We start from the raw sequence: 16,966 nt of genomic DNA, 5'->3' as shown, positions 1-16,966 counted from the left end.
ATCCTTAAAATAAATACCAAGGTAAAATCCCTTTTCCCCTTCTAACCGTGTATGACTCTTGATTTTAAGACCAGGAAAAGGCATCATCACATTCCTGTTGAGGAATTCTATATCTAGAGGATATAGATTTTGAGAATACCAGCACAGTGGAACACAGCACATTCTACACCCTTAGTCAGAAAACTGATTGTCTTCTCAAAGAAGGTTAAAAAAAAAAAAGTTTAAAGAACATGCTTGAAAAACTGGGCCTTAATGCATCATCATACATTAAAAAAGACTGAAAAGGAGGGTCTGAGAACATAGTTTGAGGCGCCCAAGATCACTTTAGGTTGGCTGTGTGAAGCTAGTGAACTAGACCAGTCAAATAGTTGAATACCTGTAGGACTGGCACTTCACACGGATAACAATGGATCAAAGTCCAAACCCAGCACTTTTAAGCCACATACTGGTAACAAGTCTGTAACATACTGCCACTGCTGAGTGGTTCCCAGGCAGAGGTCTGAGACTTTTAGTAAATTTTACAGCTGCTGAATAGCCCTAACATTTGCAAAGCCAGTGGGAGTTAAGGCACTTTGCTGTTTACAGAGCCAAAAGAATGCTGCATTAGCGAACCTTCCTTCTCTTTGGTCTGTCTGTCTGTTGTAAGAAATCCTGTCTGTGACAAATTCTGGCATTAAGAGAGTGGCATTTGTCTTTGAAATTCTATTTAATTAGAAAAACACTGCTCACCCAGAGACGTGGGCTATTGAGACTATTTGAGGAAAGAACCCAGAAGAACAGAAACAGCAGCAGCTGCTGTTATACTTTATCTGCCTTGAACACCCCAAAGGTTACATACCTACTTAGTCTGTGTTGAGTAATGATGAGCCTTTGGAAATGATCTTCAGATCCTCTGAATTTTGTACCTTTACAGCTGGCACTCTGTCACAGTAACTGCAGACTTTAAGGGTGCACACCTATACAGCTAATTTGGAAGCACCCTACTGTCATCCTCTTCCCTTCACTATTGCCTCCAAAGGAAAATTACATACTTTAGACTCTACAAACACTCATCTTTTCGAAGAGGGAGTAATTAAAGTATCCAACTCTCACACCAGATCTACAGGACAGAGTACACAAAATGAAAAATAAAGTAAGAGTGTAAAAAATTGGTAAGGGGGATTAATTTTTTTAATGGTCAGAGTTTCTCTGAGAGAATATTGCATATTTCAGTTTAGTTTTTATTTCCAAATGAAACAAAAAAACCCATCTATATTTTCTTGTAATAGTACTAAAAACCACAAGTAAGACATCAGAGCAGAAAATGTTAACTTGAGAAAAATCTGGTCTTCAGTGAAATTTTGAACATCATGGTGAGACTGGATACATTTTTACTTAATAAGTAAATACTAGTATTTATTGTCCCCACGATATCTCTATTCTCTATTCCCAAAATTAATGTCACCCTGTGACAAACACACGAGAAGCTTATGAACCTTCAGGCATCACAAAACCAGCTAGCAAAAATGTCTTTTTAGCGAGAAAAAATTACAGCATTGCAATATTGAAAACCACTGCTCTCTGGAACCCAAACTCCAAGGCACTGGCTCTATACAGAAATTAACATTCATAAAACACTGTTTTATGAAATGTTAAGAGTCTGGAAAGCCACTGACATACATCACTCTTTTCACCACTCAAACTAATTGTGTAAAGTGCAGCACAATTAAGAAAGACACCAAGTCGTTTAAGAAAACCAGTAAAAGAAATTAATAAATGTCAACAACTATGAAGAAAAAAACCAAGAAAAACCTGTCAGGTAGAGAGGAATCACTCAGTGGTTCAATTATTCCTGGTTACCTAAGAAAGGTCGACGAAACAAAAGCCTACTGTTGTTCCTCTTTAGTACTGTCTGAATGGTAAAAGTGACTTTTCTCTAAACCACTTTTGGCAAATTGTAATACAGCACCAAGTACACAAAGAATGAATAAGTTTCTAATGGTAGCTGAATTTTAAATAAGACTTTTTTAATCAAAATTGCTCAATGGGATAGAAAGCAGTTATTGCATTATTATTTCAGATTACAGATTTAAATCTGCAGTATTACGACTATTTTACAAGCACCTCTAAGATGTTTATGCTATGACTGTGGACACTCCATACAAATATGGAATAACGTAATATTCAGCTCTTCTCTGTCTGAGCCACATACTGTAAGGAGCTGGTGTTTTTATGCCAGATTCACATTTTAGGGATTTTCCCTCCAAAGAGAATGTAAAAAGTTGAGGAAATGGCACATAACACCACGAGACAGACACATCCTTTTCCCCATTCCTTTTAAGTGACAGATAACTAATTACTAATTTCCTGTGCTCCAAGGTAAAAACTGGCCCAAAAGCTGAGCATGCCACATCCTTCCATTACACCAATGCACAAAGTATTTGTGTGGAACTCATAGAAAAACATGCAATATACCCTTCTGAAATATATAAAATAAATTCCTTTGTTAAACTGGCTATTAAAAAAATTAGTTTTGAAGCAAAATGGAATATATCTGAAAGAGAATTTCCTCCCACATCTATTTTGAATTAATTAAAGGAAAAGATTCTGCAGATTTATTGAAGTGATTTTCTAAGAAAGCAAATAGGCAGAATTAAAAAGAAAAACAAAACCAGCTTTAACAGATGTGCCTCATTAAATTATTTTGTCTAATAGGATTAGTTGCAATGATTCATCACAGTACTGTGTGACATATTGACAAACACATCAGTGAGTATGTAATAGTACATTTTATAAAAATGGTGTTTAGGCTGAGTAACAACCTAATGAATGTACTGAGATGTTGAAAGAGACTAGTTTTTGTTGGTTTTTTCATGACAACTATAAAGCATTCAGATACAGTAACTGAAGGTTAACAGGTTTCTATTGTGAATTACTTGAACATTCAGGGTCCAGGTGATCTGGCCCAGTTTCTCTTACTTAACCCTCCAATAAGTATCCTTGGGTAGCAGCTACACTCACCTCACAAATTCACAGCAGCATACAGAAGCTAAAAAGCTGTGCTCACAAACCGTTCAATATTTTATCAGGGCAGGAAACCTATGAAAAGAAGTAGTAGTAATGGGCACTTTCAAGAGCTCACTTTTTTTTTTAAATTCTATTATTTCATTATTGCATGTTAGGAGTATTAAAACACAACTACCAAGGGAAAAACCAGTATAATTGCAAGAGGTTTTAGTATTCAGTTATGTAACTACTTATGTTTTCAGCTAGGTCTTGACCACGACATATCTTTACTTCAAAACTACACCAGTAAGATCAAATGACTGCCTTGACCATAGTCACTTTTGGCTTCCTACAGGATATATTCCCATTGCTGTAGTATCTCCACACGTCTCCAAACTTGTATCCCCAAAATTAGACAAATTAGACCTTCAAACCCACAACAAGAACTGACGCAGGAGCTTAATATTTGGAAGTATAAAGCATTTCCAGATTCTGCAATATTAACTACTACGACAAGTAAGCTACAAACTGTGCTTGTTAGTGGATACTTTTTCTTATGGCATCAGTTCAGAAACAGCAGTGCTCCCTCAGAATTTTAAAGGGCAGTCTTCCATATGTTTCCTCTCCATAATCACAGTTTTACAGGCCAAAAGTTCCACACCTGATTATACAGTTGTTTGGGTGCGTCAGCACCTGGACACCTACACTAGAGCAGCACAATGTCTTGAGATGTGACACTGATTTTCCTTTCATCTGGCTTTTCATAGATGATGAGACATAGAATACATGTTAATAAAATGCTTCTTAGAAATGCCTGACCTTCTTACCAGTTCCTCTGAACTGCTAAAAATGAGGGTTTCTTCTCATGAGCTGGGTTTGGATTTCACAGTAACTTCAGACATAATACAAATCTTTTTATCCTCAGAAACAAGGAGACCTATGGCCAAGCTCTTTCTGACAATGCCTGTCATCAAGAGATACCACCTTTCCCTTCACTGCACAGGTTGGGGATGAGGGTTCTTATGGAACCTGCAAACTCTTCCCTTGCTGCATAAGAAAAACCCCTCCTGGTTCAGCTGCAAAAGAAGGGTATTTTCTAGAATTATGCACCTCACAGGAAGTAAGTTTTGAAATTTTCCCTAATGAGAGGAAGGTATAAAAGCAACAAAGTTGCATGCGTGCAGACCTGCAATGCAGAAAGTTATTAGCTAATGGTGAGAAACAGCCAGTGCTGCAATGGCAACACACTGCAGAGGTAAAATGTGAGCTTCATGCTTGCTGGCTGGAAAGCAGCCCTGACTTCAGCTTCAGCAAATGCAGTGACATTTACCCTGCTTCCTCCGCATGCGGCTTTGCCCTCACTGAGCCTTCTTGGAGAGCACACGCTGCTGTAACAATCCAATATAGTCTAACTCACGGCTTCTGGCATACTCCAAGCACCCCCTGCCTGTGGTCAGAAAAGAAAACATTTCTGATGTCTGACGGAAGAAAGAAGCCTCTCAGTAATGCTTTTGTACTCACTCTGGCACAAACTCCAGGTTGAGCTCTCAGCAAATGCCTGTCTGGTTCAGTTGTTTTCTTTAGTGGCCACAGGAGCCACTTCTCTTTACACAGCTTGCTTGGTGAGCCTGTGGGGAAAGGAGCTAGTACAGCCTTCCTAGAAAGAGAAAAGAAGTCCTTTCAAAGGAAATGTTTTTGCTATAGCTTAAAGTGATAGATGTTTTGTGTACATACTTGAAACCAAATCAGGGAAGCCAGCTGCCCTTTGAAACATTTCCTAATGTGTTCAAAATAGGTTCAGAGAGTGAAATATTCTACTGAATTCTGAAAGCAACAAACCAAATTCAATTGCAAAATGGTTAAGCACAAGCGTTCATCCAAATTCCATTACCTCCTGCCAGCTGTGCAAGGTCCAGCTATCCGCGCATCTGCTAAAATCTAATTGTCATCTAAGTTCACAATTCTCAGAAATATTTACCAAAATGATTTTTCCACCCCAAGCATGGAAAGAACAATTGGTTGGTAAAAACACTCCATGAATTGTGGGCACCCAAATAGGGTACATAGCTCCTGCTTGTAGGAGTGAACCTGCAGAGGCTCCTGGGCCAGTCTTCTACTGCCTTTTTTTTTTTTTTTTAAAGTTCCTATTTGCATGTGGTTATTAATGCAGTACCGAAAAAAAGCGCTAATGCTTGAAAACATGCAGCAGCACCTCTGCCCTATAAAGCTCACTATCTAACTCTGGAAGCTTTTGGTGTCTGTAAACAGCCTGAAAAGGACCACGGGAGCAATCCTTCAGCTCTGACTCTGTACTTGTCTGCCTCATAGAATTACTGACACACATTCAAACGAGATAACTGCGTCACCAGACAGATTACAAAACACGTCTCTGGTAGGAGCAGACTTATTACAGCTTTAAAACCCGACTCCTATGTAGGCCACTGTCCTCACAAGCCATGGCACTGGGAGACTGCTGCATGCAGGACCAAGGGGCAGGAAAGGGTGGGAGTGCTCAACCTCTGACTTTTTGGCAGGCCCCACCACTGCCCCCTGATTGCTCAACATAACCTCATCTTCTCTCTTTTCTGCTATGCAGAAACTTTAAACTGGGAAAACAAATGAACACATTGAACTTGGTTTACAATAACACACTTGTAAAACTGTTTATACAGTCAGAACACATCAACTAATCTTTTTTTTTTTCTGGCAGGTATTTGAACATTTCTTGACCCAGTAACTTTACAGCTAGATATTATCCGTAACTCCCCTCACTAGCAGCGGCTGAAGCTCAAAAATCTAAACAAGCCATGCTGAATTATACTGTCAAACAAACAAAAATATTGGAAGTGGCTATTAAAGCTATTTTTAACAATATTTGGTAAGACACAACATTTTAACATTGCATTAAATTTAGCACTCAGCATAAAGTGAAAAGGAGAATAATTGTACTGTGAATTTCCTTACAGCACCTCATTTTAAATGCTGTTGCCCCAAATGAATCTGAAATATGAAAGCATTTCTGCTAAAGTCTAGAAAGCCAAAAATAAATATATGTAAAATGGCTGCTATTCTAGGATCCAATCATCTGATCTTCTACATGCAAAATCCAGCTATTTTCACTGGAAATGTCTCCATATCTTACACAAATCTGAATTAGTGATGCCCACTAAAAAGCCCCATCCCAGCAAACACGTCAAACTGCTACTCGGTTATTCAACATGTGATATAAAGCCAGGATTTCCAGAAGGGAAAATGAGGACAAGAGGAGGAAAAAAGTTACACAAGAATAACAGTGGTTCTATTAAAATCAGAAGTGTATGAACTGAAGAAGAGCAGAGGTAGCACATAAGGAGCATCACCATGCCAGTGCAAGCACCTACAAGGCCAATGCCTGGCATCAGCACTCAGTCCCTGGGCTTCAGCAAATGCACATAAAGCTATTAAGCAAGGAAAACTCAGCTTGCAGGCAGCCAAAGGAAGGCTGCAAAGTTACAGTAGTATGATTAAACCAGTGAACCAACATGTTTCCACATCATAAACATACTAACAGCCATGGAGATCCTCACTGCAAGGGCTACTGAGGACTCCCAGATCTGGATGGTGGAGATATGTGCTATGTCTGTGGGACCACCTGCAGCTAGAAGGCCATTAAATCAACCCAACAGCTATTAATGATGCTTCTTTATCAACTCTAGGGTTTCCATCCATTGGATATTGGCAGGGCTTTGTAGCAAAGTCTTATAGAGAAATGCTAAGCAGCTTTTATTAGTTCATCTGAAATAAGAGGGATAAGAAGCATCACAAAAGGTCATGAATCATCTAAACCACAACTCCTACTCATGAATAAACTTCCTCTCCTTCAAAGGATGAAGGTCAGCTACATATGAAATATCCAAATTATATCATCATCTTAAAAAAAAAAAAATCAAGCTGAGATGATTCACAGAGGACATTTCACCTGTGTAAAGCTTTCCAGAGAGACCAAGAGGGGCTGTTACTGCCTGGCTGCTCTGCTCTGCCCTGTTTGAAGAAGAGTCACTAGAGGCCAGCCCCCAGGCACATAAGCCTGCAGCTGTTATGTAAGGCAGGCAGTTCTGCAGTGCCTAAATCTCAGTGTCTCAAAGCACTTTGGCAGACCATGAACAAAGTTTTACAGCAGCAATGTCAGGTTGTAATTTTTATCTAGAGACAGCAAAACTGAGCCAAAGAAAAATTAACTGATTTATCTGAGGAGAGGAAAAAGGTCACAAAGAAAGATTTTGTCAAAATTTTGGAACTCCTGGCTCCCACTATGCTTGAATCAGTGGAACCAGCCAGTTCAAAGACACTGTTGTAAAAACTTTATAAATGTCACTGCATGAGATGGGAAGATCCTGGTATTGGCAAAGTGAGCGCTGTGAAGACTGATACTACCAATGCTAAAAACAGGAATTGCAGATCAGAACTTTAAATTGGCAGTGGAAAATTAATAAGTATCACCTCAAAGTCGATCTTTCCTACAACACAATTGCAGACTTTGATCTTACCATTTCAAGTTGCACTTATCTGACTGCTTGCAGACAATATACATAATAATTGACCATGCTAATTGAATGGCATTGAAACCAAGAGATAAATTCCATATGCATCCATACAATGAGAATGTCATCTTCAAGTCACAATTCTACTTACAACTCAGTTACCAACTCCCAGTTCTTGCTCATGATGAGGAATAGATTTATTCATTTATTCATTTACTTCCTGCTGCAGACCATAAATATTAGAATACACAAACTGAAAACTACTTCTAATTCTTGACTTAGCCATAACTGAATGAAGATGCCTTCGTTCACTTTTTGTCTGAATTAAAATCTTCTCTTTAAAGCCACAGTGCAGGCACAGGACCAGAATCACAAACTGGCTGAGACTGGCTGGGACCTTTGGAGGTCACCTGGTCCAACACTCTGTGCTCAAGCAGGACCACCTAAAGCTTTTTGCTTAGGACTGTGTCTAGACAGCTTTTGAATACCTCCAAGGATGATGACTTCACAACCTCTCTGAGCAACTTGTCGGTCTCTCGCACAGTAAAAACGTGTTTCTTGACTTTCAGACAAGAGTTTCCCATGTTTATGTGTACGTTCATTGCCTCTTGTCCTGTAACTGGGCACCACTGAAAAGAGCCTGGCTATGCCATCTTTGTATCCTACCATCCCCTATTTATGCATAGTGATGGGATCCACCCATGAGCATTCTCTTCTTTGCTAAACAGTCCCAGCTCCCTAAGCCTTTCCTCACAGGGGAGAAGCTTCAGATCCTTAACCCTCTTTCTGTACCTCTATTAGACTCTGTCCAGTACATCCATGGACATACTTGTACTGGGAAGCCCAAAACTGGACGTTGTTGAGTCATGAGTGAAACTTAATACTGCTGTTGCATGAATCCTGTGTGCAGTTTAACAAAGAAAAAATTTAGCTCATTTATATATAACAGTCAGCACTGAGATCCCAGTGATATTAATAAGTTTTTATTCAGGTTCTTCTCTCCCATAGTTCAAGATGTGTTTTCTGATTTTTCTGTTCTGATTACTTGAACAGTAGCCTTTTTTTCATATTGGACTTTGTTTAAGAGAGAGTGTTTCTGGCAGAACTTACTGCAGAAGCCTGATCCTTTGCCATGCTGAGCTTCTCTTTCATCAAGGTGGGCATTTTTGCCTGACTAAAGTAGCCAATGTCAGCAAAATCCTTCCTGCTAACTGAAACTCCAACTGGAACACAAAAGCCTGAATCTAACACATTAACCAACCAGGTTACATTGTGCCTGGTGTGAATAAGTTCAGCTTACCCAACTTCTCACTGTCTGCAGCATCAGTTCCAGGGGGATGAAAAGGGTTGGTTCTTTTCCACTAGAAAAAAAATGTGAAGCAAGTTTTCTTAAGTGAGATGCATCATTTGGTGACAGCTTAAAAGAAAGCCAGGAAGTCAACACACCAACTGTATTCCCTTACACTACTGCTTGTCAAACAAAGCATCTCTAGTGTTTCTTAGGCTACAAAAACTTTACCCTCAAACAGAAAAAAATCTTCAACTGAGTGGAAATATGCCACAAAGGACAACAAATAGCATAAGTGACCCTTCCTTTCATCACATCATTTTATATCTCTCTTCCAACCAGGATGCATCTGTACCTTGACCCTTTCTTCCATAATACATAGAAGCATCACAACACAACACAATCACACCGTATTTTTTATATCCTTACATTATTTTGTTTTCTGCTCAACATTGTAAAATTTGCCAGTAGTGTTCTACACTTGCCTACTTTGAATTTATGTATATTTAGTGACTAATATTGTACTGAATGTCATGGCATTTCATGCTGGTGATACCTGTCTACTCTTTATATATTTCTACAGAGAGTCACTCTTGCTCCTTTTTCCACTGTTTAAGGTGAAAAATAATGCAGTGTATTTTCAATGTATCATTTTTACTCATAATTTTTTTCTTAGAAATGCAATGTTTCTGAAAAAGCACAGAATCTTCTTCTAGCAGAATTGATTATACAACTTGACACGTGCCGTTATTTGAATCTCATTATACAAATTAGGTAATCTGAATTGATAATCAATTATAGCATTTCCAGACCTGATTAAAAGCACTTCTAACATATATTGCAATTTGTACTCCTTACATTATGATGATGTTTCACATGAGGAAGTAAGGGAATAAACCCTACAAACCTTTGCCTTTAAGAAAACAGCTCAAACCCTCATGTTGAGTTCGTATCTGAGGAAGAAAAAAAGCACTGTACAGTAATAATATCCTTAGAACAGTTACTATGTAAAGTGACAGAGAATTTGCTGGAAGGAAACTTATCTATAAATCTCGACAGTCATTCTTAGTGGTTTGAGGTTGGCAACTACTAAATTGGTGACAAATGAAAAGTAACCTGATTCCAAGACCTAGAGTAACTTCTAAAACAAGGAAGAAAAAGGCTAATTTTTATTTGTTTCAAATGAAATGAGATTTTGAAAGACCATCACAAAGTACAGAAAAATTCCTGAACTGCTTTCTTAACAAAGCTATTTACAGAAAAGTGTGTTGAGCAATTATGTATTACCTCTCCTTCATTATGAGCACAGTTTAAAGAAACAATAGCAGAAAAGTAGCTGAGCTAAATAGTGCCCTGATCTACATCACTGTGAGACTGCAGTTATACCTCTGACATCTTAATTTGGATTTACATGGCTGTAATTTACAGAATTTCGTTGTCTTTAAAAATGTGGAAAGGTGGGTGATGCCTCAGGCCATTTTTAATCAGCTCTGGCTGTACCAATTTCACAGAAGGCAGACTGATGTTAAATTTTTTTTACCCTTTCCTAGGAGATGTCAGTCAGAAGAAGCTGAGCATAAAAACTGACAGAATTTCTGTGGAACCAGGTAATTTTTAATACAGCCTGAATGGTTTGACACTCCCTGCTTTTTCTATAATGCTATTCTATGTCTACCAGGACATCCAAATATCACATTTTACTGGTTAGTCCATGCACAAGAATGTGCCAATAGAAAAAGGAAATGAGGTTATAATCTCTGCACAGAACTTTGACACTAAGCAAGAAAAATATATGGTACCTTATGATAAGACCTAACCCCAAAATTTTAGAGAAAGTGATCCAAACTTGTGCTTCAATTTTCTTTCTTTACTTCACTACAAAAATAGGAAAAAGAAGACGTATGGCAAAAAAGATTGCCCAACAAATAGTAACATGTGTAACTTAGGAAGATAAACAATGATTCAATCTGCAGTGTTGAAAACATACCAGTTCTAGGATGCAAATGTGCTTTCATATGACAAAGGGTTCACTTACTTCTGTCTTTAGTCTTTAGTTATAAAAATAACTTAAATCCTGTTTGGAAACTCAGTTGTTTTGCTGAGAACTCTCACCTGGCATCAGGACTCAGGTACCCCCTTTCAGCTTAAGTTAAGCCTCGAAAGGATACATTTTGCCAGACCAGTTAAAACTAAATGAGACATATTCTTGAACTAAAAGCTCCTTTTTTCTTTTCTTTTAATTCTCTCCAAAACCAGCACCTTATCCTAAGTGCTATTTTGGTACTTGTTGATTTCTTCATTACACCCTCCATTAACTCTGCAACCAAGGAGGTCAATATCATTAACTGTTTCCACTTTCAGCTCATGAAATTTTAAAAAGAAAATGAAATAATAATTTGGATATTTCCTTAATTCCTTAGAACTTACGTGTTCTAAACCAATGATTTACAGAAAGCAGCTTTGACACACATTTGTGTATGCTAATTGAAATCGTGATAATTAACTCAGTAAATTAGTGGGTTTCAAAACTGCCTTTTGAGCATGACTGACCAACAAAGTACTGGGAGAAGCATTGGATTCCATATTACTGCACCTTTGAGTTTTAAGTCTGGGTGGGCTTCAGCACCCTGACTTGAAAAATTTATTTTCTGTGCTGCAGACTTCAAGGGGCTGATGAAAATGTGTGGGCTGGTTTGGATGTGAGCCATGCTTTTTCCACACATCATTGTGTCTCCTGCACTAATGACTCACACCTGCACATGCTGCTATCTGATTTCTAGACAAAGTTATTTATAAACTGGAACAGCAGTACTGAATTCTGGTGGTGTAACTATTCCAGTCATTATTTACCTAAAGCACTTGTCTGTGAAGCACAGACAATTTGGGGACACTGAGTTCGCTCGTCTTTGTGGAGCCATGAAAACTGGATGCAGCTTCTCCCTGATAAAACCCACACTGCAATTTTATCTTGCAGACTTCTGTGGATTTCATGTGGTAACACACTACTTTTCACATGGCTGCAAGATAAGCACAGGTTTCCAAGATCACACACACAGGAAAAAACCATCCTATCTTCTCTCACAGCAGCTACTGGAATTATTTCCTAAAGCGGATTTTTATACTTGGAGACTTGCCTGTTGCAAACATTAAAAAAGAAAAAAAAAAAAAGTATTTTATTCAAGCAAAAATTCGGTTGCCCCAAGCTTATGATTACAGTCTTGCCTGCAGTGTCTCACTCAGAAAAGTCCAGGAAAGTATTTAAACCTTCACATTACAGTCTCTGCCTTCAGACACTCTTCCCCAGTGCTCAGGCTTTTGCTAGCTATGATTGTAGAAGCATCAGCATTTGGGAGCAATTACATATCACTTTCTCCTTCTTCTGCAAGTGGCCATATACTGTTTTTACTACAGCTTCAGATGAGGCCATTTGTTGTCCTTTCTTTCTTTGGGGCAGCTTCGTGAAGAGCAAAGAAGAAGAACAGTTCAGAACAACTGCCTAAATGATCTCTCAGTGAAAAGAGAAACATACAATGGGTTACATCCTCAGAGAGATAAAACAGTCATCTGCTGCAGTGTAAATTTTCCAAGATGTTAATCTCATGCCTAGTAAACACACAGCATCCTGCCCCTTAATGCTGAAGATCACATCGTGTTTTGAATCTCGGATTGAAGTGATTGTGTAGCGAAACAAAGCTCCATTTAACCAAAAAACCAAAACAACAAACTAAGGCTTTATACAGAAAATCAGGTATGTAAGCAAGCCTGTTCCAGTTACTTATAGACGTGCATTTTGCTTGGAAGCAACACAAGGTTCTTCCACTCATATACTTGCATATACTTCTCACTGTGTGCCTCAGAAGAAAAACTGTCAGGTATCAATATTAATATGGCTGTTGAACTGCACACTGGAGAGCATTTGATTTCACATAGCTGAGCTGTGTTCAGAAATCAATATGCTGCTGTCTTCCTTGGTGCAAATTTACTGATGTTAAGGGTTTGCTTCTGCCTATGTTATTAACAGTTCAATATAGGGCCAAATTATTTTAAACTTTTACAGATCGCTTCGCAAAATAAGGCTTTGCTTCCAGTTAAGTACTATCATAGTTAATTAACCTTTAAGTAGTATCATAGTTAATTTAACTTGATGCTGTAGTACCAGGGGTTAAAACATGTCACAAACTCAGTAAGGATATTGTGACTTTAAGCTGCAGAAATAATAGGGAAAAAAGGTTTCCTTTCATCATACAGGCAATCCTCCCCTCATAGATACTTTACTAAAAAGTACAAGAATAGAACAGTGTTCTTTGACTTGATTACTGTTTGAATAGGTTTGCTCATTTTTGTCTCCATAATTTTGGACTGCACAAGTTGACATTAATCAAGCAATGAATACTCACCAAGGCAAGGCTGACTGATCAGGGAAGTGCCCTGGGTCATACACCCCTGCTTCTTACAGCTGAGTAGAAGTACAACAAAAAAATTCAAACTCAGCTTACTGCACATTTGTCCACATTTTCTCTCCTTCTGCTTTTATTCCTTTCCATGAGTTTAAATATTTTCCCAGTGTCCAGTGTTTCTTATCTGCTTAAGAAACTATCATTCTTAGTTTAGATTATCTTTTGATATACATTCAATCTTGTTGCAGTTCTTACACCCACTCGTTTTTCCATCTTTTCTGTCTTCTTTTCCAGTTTATTCTCTTCTCAAAATTATTATTTTCAACTTCATCTCTGCTTATGAAGCAACTAATTTATCTAATGCTTCTAAAAGAAAAAATGTCTTTGTTTTAATTTGTTAGATATGTTTTTCTTAATAGTAAGACATTTACTACTTCCATAAGGAAAGTATTTTCTTTATTCATGGAACTAGAACAGCCCAAGAAAGAAAGGGTGAGTTCCGCAGGCTGCTTGTCAATTGTCCTATGAAATACTATACAGTCATGTGAATGGGATTTGTTCTTGCTACTTTTCCATGACAAAAGTTTTACCAGTACCTATGTCATGGTGAATTTTATGATATTTTTAAGGAACTGAACTCAAAGCATACATTGATTTCACTGAAAAAGACCAATAGATGGTGCAGTGCTATCAAATCCAAAGAATCAAAAAGCTCTATATCTTTATACAAATTGCCTGAGGCATTTTATAAATAAAGAGCTTGCTGCAAAGACTTTCTCGATTCTGAAAACAGAACATTTTTAATTTGTAACCATAAATCTGATTTCATATGCTGGGGTAAAAAATAAGAACAAAACCAACCTAACAAAAAATCCAGGGAAAAAAAAAAAAACCAAAAGACCTGGGAAAAAAATCAACAAAAAACCCCCTACACACACTTTTCCAAACTCCTGTTTCTCACAGCAGCTGGTCAGACATGGAAACAACCAGCCTTTTCTGGCATTGGCATTGCCCCTCCTTCCTTCCCCATCTATCCATTTTTACCCCTGTGCAGATTCACAGAAAGCCAAGAACTACATCCATAGTGATAAGGGAAAGGAGGCTCCAGAGCACAGGAGTATTTCTGACTTTATTTGCAGCTTTCATGCATGTGGCTGGCAGGCAACCTCTGCACCACCAGCAGTGTCACACGATCTCGCTGGTGGCTGAGCAGTGCTAGTTGTGCAGAGCAGCACACAGGGCCCTACATGCACTACAGGGCATATTCCTGCTCACCTGCAACAGGAGCTGCAAACAAATCCAGCCTAAAAGCCTGGAGTGCCTTTATACACTCTCCCCAGACTGACCTGGCAGGTAACAGTCCCTCACTGCTCTAAGGGACTGTCCTTAATCACTTGTGTAGAGCAGCTTTACTTCTCTCCAAATACTCAGCTGTCTACTCAACAATTACACTCAGTTCTTCATTTCCTTTAAACAAATTCAACAATTTTCCTCATGATAGCTGCACTTAAGCTGCCTTCAATGTCACCATCTCACTTGGAATATAATCAGCATACATTTGTTTTCTCTTGTAAATGGAAGAGAAGATTAGGTCCAGTAGCCAGGACACATGGAAGTAAACAGAGTGTTGTGGTTTCTTTCTCAGCTCTGACAGTGACCTGGAGGGTTACTGCAAGCCATTGCTTCTAAATGAACAACAGTAGAAGATTTCAAAGTACCATGAAATTACCACAAAAGTAAAAAGAGCAAAACGTTTTCATTTCCTAAGCAATCTTCATTGAAAACCAGGTTTTTCCCCTGCTCCCATATCACTATGAAAGTTTTTTAGAAATAAATTTGTAAGAACAGTGAATTTCTTCCTGTTCCCCAAGCAGCTCTTTTCTTTCTCCCAGTTTCTCTGTACTGAGGAACAGCCAAGGCACCGGACAGGCACTGTTTGTTTTCTGTGTTAGTTACCAGTGTGGGTTGCAGACTCTGACTTCAGCGGTGCCAGACCTTCTCCTTGTCCTGCAGCTGAGAAAGCACATCAATATTTCCCTTCTCTGGGACTCTTGAGTAGCAGTGACACTGCTCTTAGGTCTCCTTGGGAGGAGACATCTCTGTAAAGTTATACAGTGTTCAGATGTTAGCAGATGGGAAATGTGCCATAAAGTCAAAGGAAACCGAAACCATGAATTTCTGTGCCAGAATATGGCAGTGTCCAGTCCAGTGGACAAGCATTCTGAAAACCAAGACTTCCACAGTCATCCTGCAGGCATGTGATTCACATGATGACAAATGTCACACTTCCTAACTAAAAAGGCTCATTACCAACAGCTACACTAGAGCTACCAGACTGACTGCAATAAATACACAAATACACATGAAGCTTCATTTTGAATATAAAAATCAATTTCCCGCTGATATGTTCAGCACCCATTTACATTCTTCAAAAAAAACCCCACCTAAGCTGCACTTGAATTTATAAGTAATTTGTATTTATGGAAACAATCTTTCCCTCCCCACACACTGTGTGAAGGCAGGCAATGGCAATGGTATCACATTAATAAAATCGGTAGCAACCTGGTACTTTTCATGTTCCCGTAAGTGCAAAAGAAATGTCAAAGGTAGCAACCAGTCATTTTATACTTTTTGGATTTCTGAAGGCAAAAATCAGGTCATGAATGGTTACCACAAAAACTTCTGCAATTTGTAGAAATGCATGGGGAAACTTCAAATACATCAATTGGGACTGGACTTGTTCCATTGAGGAGATACTTCTGATCATGAGAAAATTAAACAGGTACAGATTTAATATTTATATTTTGATAGAAGTACTGAATTTTACACACTGATTTAGGCCCATTTACACACTCTTTTCAGGCCCATTTAGCACAATTGTGACTGCCAGGTTGGTGTCATTAAAAGGAGAACTAGACTAAAGAAGTAGATACTGCTTTGAAGCAATGTTATTTTATATAATGAGTGTATTAAGTCTCATGTTGAGCTCTAAGTGCTAACCCTCTCTGAGTCAGCCTTCAGATAAAAACTTTCTTCTCATCTTACTACTGCTCCCTTGTATATGCCCACAAACCCCTCTTATTTCTGCTTGTACAGGCACACACCACGTAAGTTTCTCTGTTTTGCGCTGTGACAAGTGCACGTCAGTTTGGGGACATTTGCTGGCTTGAGCCTAATATTCCATAAAGGAGTCTAATTGCTTCACATGGCTATCAACAAAGAGCCCAGCAATTAAAGCTACTGACTTTAAGGTTTAGCCCAACACTTGAAATGATAACATGCACATTAATAATGCACTTACTATTCCATTGAGCAATGTGAAATGAAGAACACTCTCTTGCTGTGTCCAGATCTGGGCACCTCAGCACAAGAGAAGCATGGAATTCCTGGAGCAGGTCCAGCAGAGGGGTTCAATGATTAGGAGACTGGAGCACCACTCTTACAAGAAAAGGCTGATGGAGCTGGGCCTGTTCAGCCTCAAGAAGAGACGACTGAGAGGGGACCTAATCAGTGTCTATGAGTATCTGAAGGCTCTTCTCAGTAGTGCCAGCAACAGGAGAAAATGCAATGGGCAGAAAACTGATTCACGGGAAGTTCCACGTGGATATGAGGAAGAATTTTTTTACTGTGTAGCCTTTTGAACATGCAGAAGTTGTTATAAAACCAAAAGAATTTTTGCCACCACTTTTGTTCAGTGTTTGAATGAGAAGAGACACATGATGAGTTCTACCAAATAGCAAATCTATTGAGACTTTTACCTCCGTCACAAATGCTTC

The 16,966-nt window shown here is 38.6% G+C and overlaps 1 protein-coding gene and 1 long non-coding RNA gene across 4 annotated transcripts in view; one reads left to right on the top strand and one right to left on the bottom strand.

The window, feature by feature from the left end:
- Positions 1-16,966, bottom strand: part of PDE11A (phosphodiesterase 11A) — a 115,258-nt gene that overhangs the window by 73,174 nt on the left and 25,118 nt on the right. Inside the window, exon 2 of one of the 3 annotated variants that reach the window (XM_017735807.1) lies at positions 8,806-8,866. The exons of 1 other annotated variant lie outside the window; for it this stretch is intronic. In XM_017735807.1, the coding sequence (XP_017591296.1) occupies positions 8,806-8,866 (61 nt within the window). Of the gene's footprint in view, positions 1-4,506; positions 4,607-8,805; positions 8,867-16,966 lie in introns of those variants that run through there. One more of the 3 variants, XM_017735808.1, reaches the window with a different exon arrangement.
- The window catches only part of LOC108447044, a 111,452-nt gene that overhangs the window by 70,586 nt on the left and 23,900 nt on the right, over positions 1-16,966 (top strand). The window contains exon 3 of the long non-coding RNA XR_001862422.1: positions 10,344-10,400. This is a non-coding gene — a long non-coding RNA (uncharacterized LOC108447044). The remainder of the gene's footprint in view (positions 1-10,343; positions 10,401-16,966) is intronic.

This window comes from Corvus brachyrhynchos, unplaced genomic scaffold (assembly GCF_000691975.1).
Source record: "Corvus brachyrhynchos isolate BGI_N302 unplaced genomic scaffold, ASM69197v1 scaffold255, whole genome shotgun sequence".
Lineage (NCBI taxonomy): Eukaryota > Metazoa > Chordata > Aves > Passeriformes > Corvidae > Corvus > Corvus brachyrhynchos.
The sequence above is the reverse complement of the archived record's forward strand: the minus strand, read 5'-3'. Positions and strand labels throughout refer to the sequence as shown.